The sequence below is a fragment of the Erigeron canadensis genome, chromosome 9 (genome assembly GCF_010389155.1).
Source record: "Erigeron canadensis isolate Cc75 chromosome 9, C_canadensis_v1, whole genome shotgun sequence".
Classification (NCBI taxonomy): Eukaryota; Viridiplantae; Streptophyta; class Magnoliopsida; order Asterales; family Asteraceae; genus Erigeron; species Erigeron canadensis.
In genome coordinates this window covers 35,087,335-35,098,546 of record NC_057769.1, presented here as the reverse complement: position 1 = coordinate 35,098,546, position 11,212 = coordinate 35,087,335, and the positions used below count along the sequence as shown (strand labels likewise).

Sequence of the window (11,212 nt, the reverse complement as noted above, 5' to 3'; positions counted from 1 at the left end):
CTTGAATCCAGTGTGGATTATTCGGTGCTGGTTTGGTAAGACTAAAGAGTAACAAGGGTTATTTTAATTAGCTATCAAATGGATGGTAATATTTTACAATATGACTTTTGAGGTAAAAGCCCGACATAGGTGATTTGCTCCTTATAATCAAATACAAGATATCTTGCCCAACCCTAACCTTTTCTCACCTTTTCTTCTGTCACATCAACGCCAAATCATCTTTTTCTCTTTCATATTCCAGAAAATACTAATACTACCATACCTTTTTTCTCACCCCTTTCTTAATTATTTTATTATTAAATAAAACAATTATAGAACCAACAAATTCTCTTTTCTTTAGTTTGACCCCACCCATCCTCACCTCCATTTTCTGGGATTTTCTCACTAGAAAACTAATGATTTTTTCTTGAGAAAATGGTTTAAAAAACAGCTTGCCAATTGTGTCTTCAGAAAATAAGTGAGAAATTGGTGAAAAAACATGCGTTGGGATAGGCCTAAGGTGCTCGAAATTCTGAATGAACCAATGCCTGAAGCTTCATATAATGCAAGGAATGAGAATTAAAGCTTTTTATTTTCAAACTCTTACTACAAATGGTAGCATGGTGCTTTTTTTTTTTGATGGATCAAAAACCAGAGGAGACGGACATTTGTTGAGTAAGTTTTTACATTGAGACATTACCTAGGTATCTAAATTGAAAAGTTGTAAAGGTGTGTATTGCTTCTTCTAAGTGAATGGTGTTGATTACTTGTAATAGGTATGGAATGTACTTGGGTTGTAGTAAAAAACCCGCTAACGCTTTTTTGCCCAATGATTAAAGTGCTCTATAATAATAATTTCATTAAAGTCATGTTAGTTTCACACTTAAAGTATGTATATATAGTCATGTGAAAGTGGTATTAAGAATTGTCTTACGGAAAAAGTGTCCTTTAGTACTATATGTTCGAGCTACCTACATATATAATACTCTAATACGATTAGAAAGAACACTTTCATATCTTGATAGAAAAGAAATCATTTTAAATATAGTTTGGCCAACTATAAAAGGATTTCGTCGTATCCATCTTTGTATATCAGTTCGTGATGATACGATATAAATGTATGATTAACTCTTTCCGGTACATAGTTCTTTCCAACGTATATGCTCGAATGCTTGATAATGCGAGAAGTACATGAAGTGCAGGAAAACGATGTAGGAAAAAGAAACCAAGGTGTGATAGAGTTACAGGAAAGATATGTTGGTTTTGTGATAATATGTCATATTTTGAATCAAATCTTATGAAAAATTAGTTATGATATTCCAATGCATTTGAAGAAGACAATTAGAACCTCACCTAAAGATATGGACTATGTGTCAAGGATAATTTGAAAATCTTTCACATCACAGATTTAATGAACATTTATAATTATAAAGGATATTTATAATACGTACATTAGAGTATATTGTATCTTTCATTTTTACTTCAGCTACTACGACAACATGTTACATAAACTAGAATTTTCCAATAACTTTGGATGCTACACATCAGAAATTGGAAAAATCTCATATGAATTACTATAAAACCGAGTCATGCCAAAATCCCATCATAGGTGATTTATTATCTTTATATCAAGTCTTCTACACGTACAAAAATAATTTAGATTCATTTTTATAAATAACTTTTGGTTTTAAATTTTAATTAATCCAGATTAAAACGATTTGAAGTACTCAATGGTTAAAAATTTGAGTATATTTTGCTACTCAATCCCGAGTAATCATCCGGTTGATTAGTTTAGTTTATTATTTTAGAGTATTGCTTCGTAGAGACTATGGGTATGCTATGAGATTAAAATCAGATGCCTTAAGATGGTGCAACATGGTTAAAGGACACACTGGCACAAACTAGGGATGTACAAATGACCCGACCTGACCCGCGAAAACCTGGCCCGGCCGCGACCCGCGAATGCATGAAATCGAAACCGTGATCCGCCCGTGAAGGTCCGGGCCGGTTCGGTTTCGGTACGGGCTGGTCGCGGGCAAGTTACGGGTTTCCTTCACTTTTTTTCGGTTTTGCCTTCGTGTGACCCGTGACCCGCAAAAACCACAAAGGCGTGACCCGTGACCCGCCCGTTTGGGATTCGGGCGGGTCGGTTCCAGATCGGGCGCGGATCAACGTTTTTTTTCTCATCCCAACACAAACAATAGAACCTATAGATACAATTATGCCTACGATGGCGATGATCAAACTTAAACATACATATGGTCAACTTTAGGCCTTTAAATTTCTTCTCTTATTTGCCATGTATTTTTGTTTCTTACGATTATATTTTTCATCATGTACATATTAGGCCTTTTAAATAACTCCTTATGTTTTTTTCTAGTAAAATACATCTCATGCCCATTAATGTAATTATACAATATTCTTTTGCAGCCCTAGCCTTTAGGCCAGCTTCTAGTTCTAGCCCCAACCCTTATTCCAACCTGAGGCTTTAGCTCAACTATTTTTACAAGCATTCTATTTCTATATATATATAATCTCTATCTTAAAGGGATGATGTGGCATATCTCTGGTCGCCACATCATATTTTTCTTACATGACATTCATATGTTAATCATCTACAGAACGTGACAATAATCATCCAGACACATTTACATGATCAACTCGCGATCACTTTATAAAATTAAATTGACGATGATTGGGGTTTGAACCAACTATCTCAATTTCTTATGGAAGATATCACAACCATTCATCTAAGAAAGTTATTACGTAAATTTCTTAAACTTCATAGATAACTATTGATATGTTAACCCACTTTCTTAATTTGCCAAACATATCACGACAATCCTTATATTATAAATCTCTCTTCAAAATTGTTAAGTATGCCATGGAAAACTTAAAAATCTCTACAATATTTCTCCATACAAGTCTACTCCATCTCATTCTCTCTAATAATCGGTGAGTTACCCCATCTCTCATATCGCTCTTCTTCGTCTCATTCTCTTCAACATAATCCATCCCGAATCAGTATATGATTATTTTTTCTTCATCAAGGAAATCACTAAACAATCACAGTGGAAAAATAGACTTTTGTTATCCACTTTCATCTGTTGTCTCCATGTGATTTCAGATTGCATAAGGATATGGCCCAATATTAAACTGCAATTGCATTTTCGGTGAGCTTCATTATCATTCTGTTGATTTGAAAACATATATTTTTTGAATTTGCTTTAGTTTTTTCAAAATAATCATCAACATTCAATTCGAATGTTAAGAAAGGGACCAAATTTGTTGGGAAAGCGTAACCGTTCGTGATTGTTGTGTGATAAAGCAGTTACTAGTCTATGTTTGGGGTTTGTTTTGAATGATAATATTGATAATATTCTTTTCAGTATCATGGAATGAATATTTTAGGCTTTTCGTTTGTAGGTTAGAAGATATACATCTCTTTTAATATTACAACCTTGCAGATTGTTACATATTGTTTTTCAAGATGCTAGATTCCAATTCCAGTACCATAGATCCTATCCTCTTCTTATTGCTTGATATTCTGACCTTGCTGTCATGTTGGGACACTCGTGCTACAATGGTGGTTATGACGGTAACAGAGTGAGGCTGGGGCCTTGTTGTGGTAAATACGACGTCGAGTATGTAGATATATAATTGATATATATAAGTAATTGGTTTAGAAAGTTAATAGATATTTTAAAAGATATAAGATTGATAGTGTGATTTAATCGTTAATATAAAAGCATAGTGTTTGTGAAATTTTTTAAGGGTGTTAGGTGAAAAGTTATATAGTATAGATTAGGGAAGACATTTTAGATATTATCCAGTGAAACTTTCAACAAATGGTGATGTAAATCGATGGAAAAATCATATACTCCAATTTGTTTGATTTTCATCCCAGCAGAGTAACAAAACTTTATTGATAATGATAGTTTGTCTGTCGATATTAAATAACATCATCTATTTATTATTTAGGTGAAATTGCTATTTTCAAGAACATCAGGCAATCACTCAAATTTTTTTAAAAAAGTAGTGTGTATAAAACTTACGTCTTCACCTGACACGTGCCTACCATACAATTGACTTGATAGATATTGGATATACATGGATTATTAAGCCGAATTGTCAGTTTAGTTATGTCACATCGTATAATAGAAAAAATTACCCAAAGTTTAAAGAATAGATTTACTTTAATAACATTTTGAAAAAGTAAATTAACTTCTGTAACAAATAAAAAATTCAAAATATAATTTAGTTGACCTTTTAATTTGTCCATTTACACTACGGCTTGAAGAGCGGGATACTGATTTAAGATAATAGCACGTGGTTGTGTTGCTACATGTTTACATTTGGTAGATTTAGGAAGATTCGTACTATGATGTTTCTTGGTTTATGCCCAATATTTAAAAAAGGATAATATAAAAAATAAAATAAAATAAATATATCATGGATTGAGTCCTACAATTACACAGCCAGTTAACATTAACTTTGACAAAGAAAACAACCCCCCACTAGTAGCTTGAGGGTTCTAACTTCGAACACCAAGATTGCTAATTAATCAATCTTCATCTTTCCAAAATAATCTTACTCATGATTTTGTCACAATCAGTCCATGTGAATTGTGGACTTGTGAAGTCGATAATGCTGGTAGTGACTAATTAAATTTTTTTTGAAAACATATCTTTTTTTTCTCGTTCATCATCTTTTACAGTATTAAAACTTAAAATTCGTAAAAATTAACATTGATGTTACTTTTTTTCTTTTCCTCTATTCTTTTTATTATATTATTTAATCACGTGTACAATGGATGTGAGATTGCGAGAACTGAAAACACATCTACCGTAAAGATTGTTTCCTCTTTATAAAAAGTGCCACAAAGCTTAATGGCATTTATTTTAATATCAGAAATATAGACACATGAGCTTTAGTGAGGCTAGTTGATCGATATATAGACTGAAAATGAATGCCATAGAGGCATAAAGGGCATAAATATATCTTCAGCTAAAAGAAAAGGTTGAACAAATTAAATAAACAAATTTATGTTGTTGATACACCTTTTTAAAAAATACTACGGAGTAATAATTAGTAACTTAATAACTTGGACGACAAAGAAACAATTCCCACAAGCAGCTCGAGGGTTCTAACTTCGAACACCAAAATTGCTAGTTAATCGATCTTCATCTTTCCAAAAATCTTAGATCATGATTTTGCCACAATCAATCCATATACGTAAGTGCAGTCTGAGTGGACTTATAGTAGTCGATAACGCTGATTGTGATTAGTTAGCAAACTTTTTTGAAACAAATCTTCTTATGCTCATTCACCGTTTTTGACGTTATTAAACTTGAAACTCATGAAAAAATTATTTTTCTTTTGCTTTAACATAAGTTCTTTTTCTTTATTTAATGGCATTTATATTAATATCAAAAATATATAGACACATGAGCTCTAGTAAGAATAATTGATCAAAATATAGACTAAAAATGACTGCCATATAGGCATAAATATATCTTCAAATAAAAAAAAAAGGTTGAACAAATTAAATAAACAATTCTACTTTGTTGATACCTTTTTGAATTAAAGTATATAATTCATATTCGTAATATCGTATGTACGTTGACGTTTATTTATAAGTAGATATATATAAGACCATATATCCCTGTGAACCTCAAAATGTCCCCCCATATATACTAGCTAGCTTCGAACACTTGAAAGCTTTAAAATATTCTCATTTTCATTTTAAAGCTTTATTAATCGGTCATCAATGGCCATCGAATATCTATCCACTTTAATCGCCTTTCTATTTCTTTTTTGTACCTTAATCTATTTTAAAACTAGGATAAATCATTGCAAGTGTCAAATATGTCAAGCTTACATTACCTTAAGTTGGTCGAAAGAATTCGATAATCTTTGTGATTGGTACACACATCTTCTCAAAAACTCACCTACAAACACCATACACATACATGTTCTTCGTAACACCATAACATCGAACCATAAAAATGTAGAATACATGCTCAAAACCCGATTCGAGAACTACCCAAAAGGGAAACCGTTTTCCTTAATCTTAGGTGATTTTTTGGGTCGAGGTATCTTTAATGTCGATGGTGATTTATGGAGGTTTCAAAAAAAAATGGCATGTCTTGAACTTGGAAAGATGTCAATGAGATCACATGCTTTTAAAGTTGTGAAGCATGAGATTGATAATAGGCTTATACCTCTTGTATCCTCATATTTGCAAAAAGAACATGATGTTTTGGATTTGCAAGATGTTTTTAGGAGGTTTTCGTTTGATGTTATATGTAAGTTTTCATTTGGGTACGATCCAAAATGTTTGGATGTGTCACAACCCATGTCAGATTTGGCTATCGCATTTGATTTGTCGTCGCAATTGTCCGCTCAAAGAGCAATGAATCCGTCACCAATGGTGTGGAAAATCAAAAGGATGTTGAATATTGGAAGTGAAAAGAGACTTAAAGAGTCTGTCAAGATAGTTAATATGTTTGCACAAAAAGTTATTAGACAAAGAAACAAATTGGGATCTTGTTCTAACCATGAAGATCTTCTTTCAAGATTCATGGATACAACAAAAGATGCTACTTACCTTCGTGACATTGTTGTAAGTTTTTTGTTAGCTGGACGTGACACTGTTGCGTCCGGTCTAACAGGTTTATTCAGGCTATTGGCCCAACATCCTGAAGTCGTGAACGCCATTAGAGCTGAAGCTTCAGCTCTAGTGGTGACACAAGACAAATCACTAACAAGTTTTGAACAATTATGCGAACTCCAATATTTACAAGCAGCAGTTTACGAAGGAATGAGAATATTCCCACCAATCCAATTTAACTCCAAATTTTGCCAAGAAGATGATACTTTTCCTGACGGTACGTTCATAAAGAAAGGCACGCGAGTTATGTACCACTCATACGCAATGGGCCGAATGGAGACAATTTGGGGCTCCGATTTTTTAGATTTTAAACCCGAAAGATGGTTAAAAGATGGAGTGTTCTTTCAAGAATGCCCATTCAAGTATCCAATATTTCAAGCCGGGTATAGAACGTGTTTGGGTAAAGAAATGGCACTTGTGGAGATAAAAAGTGTCGTACATTCTCTTTTGCAACATTTCGACATCGAATTAGCCATGCCGGCTCGAACCCCTCGATTTTCACCTGGGCTGACCGCGACCTTCGTGGATGGGCTACCTGTTCGGTTTAGGGGAAGGACAAATAAGACGTAGCCAAAACTAAACCACACATTAATTATCACAAGTGCACATCTAGCTAGTTCATATGGACCACATTGTTGTTATTATCCATACAATGATGGAAATGGAATATATATTGTGACTGCCTTTACTAAATTGGGTCCGATTTATGTGGTTCCCTTTTGTTCAAAGATCGTGTCGGATTATTATCTTTATGTCGCTATTACTATAGCTCTATCGATTATGGTGCAACGTTGTTGATATGTGGACGGTACATGAAAAGTGGATATACAAAGGTATATCGTGTTCTGATAAAATAAGGTGAAACATATGTTGTGGTGTTATACCTTAATTAGTACTGTATATTGATTTTCATGTCAAATGAGTTTTTGATTTGACCCCATTATATATTATTCTTATGATTTTTGTGTTTTTATGGTGCATATTTAAATAAATATAATCCCAGTTGTGTAGTTATCACAGTGTGTATACAAATTTTGTATAGGTTCGCAATAATCCAATTGAGAAAAAGCATCATGGGCTCATGGCTCAGGTTTCACACTTTAAAATAAATAGACAATAATGAACATAAGTTCAAATCAAGTTCAAAACTAGAAGTATATATGATTTCATGGTTAATATCATTTTTAAACTAATTACAAATAGGGATGACTTCTAACATTTACGGATACAGGACGGCCCAAAAAAACAATTTTTTTAGCCGCAACGCATGCGATCTGGCAAAAAAAACAATTTTTTATAGTCATAACCGGTCGCACATGAATGAAGGAGTGTAACAAAGCTCAAGCCCAAAATTAGAGACTAGCCCAACTACTAACTTCAAACAACAATTTATGGAGTGTCGTCCCAGATTCTATATTTACATACGTGTTCTTTTATTATTTTAACATGTTTTATCTAAAGTATTTATCTAATTTATTGTTTTTAGTTATTTTAAGTGATCGGATGTAATCATGTAAAATACATGTGCTTTTTTTTTTTGAAAAGTGTATTTCGACTCAGACATGGTTGGAGGCAATTTTAACCAACAATCGTTGGACCTCACGAGATGTTGAGCATACGCTGCAGTCTCTCAACCCCCCTCCTTGTGGAAAATTCCTAAATGGGAAACCCAATGATTGTGTCAGCCGAGGCTCGAACCCTTGTACCTTAGGAGAAAACCCACCTGGGCCCCATATAGTAAGAATAGTAAATACCCCTGGCCACTTGAACTAACTCATATCTGTGCTGATTATTTATTTTTATTTCTTTTGCTTTTATTATGATGTATTAGAATTAATGTGGATTAAATTTTTCGTTTGTTATTGTGGTCCAACATTCCCTACAAAATATATATAAAAAAAAAAAAATCTTTCCAAACTACTTTGTTTACGAATAAACACTTAATATAATTAAGGTCAATCATCTTATCCTTGAAAGATTGTGCCCTAAATACCATTTGTGGTTGCTAAGTTCATATCGATATATATAAATCTTCATAAAGATTATTGGGCCATTATAAAGATTATTAATAGTTTACAACTTTAAATCTTCTGTAATTGAAATACTAGTTTAACTTATTTGTTATGTATGAAAATAAGCATTTTGCTATCACAAAGCATTAAAGTTAACTTTGTTCCCAAATCCCAACTTAAAATTACTCTTGAACTTTTTGTGTTTCTAAACAAAGACAAAAATCTCTTTACTCTCTTGTATTGACTTTTATGATAGTTTGTGGCTAATTACATTTGTTTATCATATTTATATTTATATATCAGTGTTATAATAATTTAAAAAGGGACTGGGCATGACATCATCCCATTAAAAAAGATGTCGATTGAGAATAGATGGAAACGTCACATCTTTCTAGATGATGACCACAAACAAACGTCAAAAGCATTATTTATACTTGATTTACTAGCACTTAAGATAAGATGTAAATTTGGCTTATCATTATCCTTTTTTAAAACATGGTTTCAAATTAAGTATGAGTCATACTGAGTCATTCTAAAACTTCTTTTAATATAAAAATGATGTGTTAGTAAAATGACAGTAGATGTTGAGGAAAACATCTGTTATTAGTCTTTTATTAAAGATTGATTATCATCTAAAAAGTAACAATTCACTCTTTTAACTAAGGGAATGTGACGAGAAGACCACTAAACATTGACTTTGATTAAAGTTATCAATCACAAAACTTTATATAGTAGTATATCAATATTAAAACATAGCAATAAACTTTTCGCCAAATGCTCATACCCGTACAGGTCGGACTCATAATTTCTGAAACTTTCTAATAAGCAATAACCGATGACCCTCATTAACAGATTATATCTCAATCAAATATTCAAAGTCCAATATCTATAGATCCATCAATTTGATGATTGGAAGTAATCCAATCAAGCATATGTCAAACTCAGAAAAAACTGAAAAGTACTGACGAAATTATTCAGAAAATAGAGTATCCTAAATGCATAGAAAATAAGAGGAATTGTCTCAGCAGATTAAGCTCAACACCATCAAAAATAAAACAAATTGCTATTAGAAAATAAGATTATTAGCGGAATACATTAGGTGTGGTCATGAAAAACATAAAGACATTCTGAATGGGAATGAACCGATACATCAAGTACTACAATTTCTATATTCCCCATCCCATACCTTTTGAGTGCAATCAGTAGTAACACCACAAAATACGATTTTAAGAAGAAAATATATACCTCCTTGCCCTGCATCACTCACTACATTTGCATCTTCAACTTGTTCTTCATCATCATGGTACACCAACTCCTTAAGATAAAAAAAAAAAGAATAATATGGATAATGAGCAAGTGACACAAGAATAAATTCATTACACAACACTAAAGCACCGAGTGCGTACACATACAAAATCAGGATCCAGGGTCGGCTTAACAATTTCGGCGGCTTTAGGCTGGAATAAATTTGCCTGGTTATTGTGCATTGAAGTTTTAGTTTCATATATTTACAATATTCAAGAAATATAAGGAAAAAAACAGCTATATTTTAAAAGATACTGAAAGGTTTTCAAAGGATTTCTAACGACCTGTTTATTAAGGAATTTTAAAGGAAACTGAATCAAGAAAATTGCAGGGAAATATTACCAAGGAAATTTGAAGGACTCATTATCAAGGGATTTGCAAAGAAATATTAATTGGTTTCATATTAAAAACCGACTTCCAAAACCACACCGAATAAGTACACATATATTTTAAGTTTTTTATATATAAATGTTGTGGAATCATTCCAATCATATATTCAACCATATATGTATTTACAACCTGAATTAATTTAAAGCTTTGAATAGCTTATAGCTTAGATGGTGAATTTTGAATAACATGAATCGAGCTGACAATCATGGTTTATTAGAATAATTCATATTGGCAATAAGAGGAAACTGTAAATCATCGAAGATATATTATATGTAGAATGATTTTAAAAAACAAATAATGTAATGTACGAACGTGGTTCGCACTTGGCATACTATCGGGCATCCCCCTACTTAAACAATACTTTGCATAAGGACAGTTAACAAGTCGCTGGTGTGTTTTCGGAACTGTGTAGGTTAAGGGTTTCAGGACCAGGATTGTTTCTTTGTCCATTGCAAATTATTCAAAAGATCATAGATTACTTGATTTCAGGGTTCTATTTGGTGAGGCAGATCGATTACTTAATTTTAGGGATCTATTTGGTGAGCCAGATCTGGTAGTGATGTTAAATACTCAGCTTCATAGGATTTTCCGGTTTACAATTGGGCCATTTGGAGTGGTTTTCCAATTTAAAATCTTTTCACGATAACAGTAACTGAAATCGTGGCTTTTAGTTAGTGGTTGACATGACTTCTAAGTAGATATATATTAGAGAAATAACAATCATTAAGCGACACTAATGTTTGCTCTGTTGGTTTGTACGCTTGCCGATTCCAGTTGAGGTCGTGGGTTCTAAACTTTCACCCCATATTTTTGTTTTGGTTTTCTTTGGCTTGATTTAATATGGATTGGACTA

General features: G+C 32.7%; 1 protein-coding gene across 1 annotated transcript; it reads left to right on the top strand.

Annotated features, from left to right (window-relative positions):
* The first annotated feature begins 5,749 nt into the window (after positions 1–5,749).
* On the top strand, positions 5,750–7,583 carry LOC122583684 (cytochrome P450 94C1-like). Its single transcript, XM_043756064.1, has one exon. It carries the CDS (start codon positions 5,750–5,752, stop codon positions 7,220–7,222), a length of 1,473 nt encoding a protein of 490 aa, XP_043611999.1. The 3' UTR covers positions 7,223–7,583.
* The last annotated feature ends 3,629 nt before the right edge of the window (positions 7,584–11,212 follow it).

Bases quoted from the DNA above. Each gene is read 5' to 3' on its own strand.
- LOC122583684 (XM_043756064.1), top strand. From the start codon at position 5,750: ATGGCCATCGAATATCTATCCACTTTAATCGCCTTTCTATTTCTTTTT.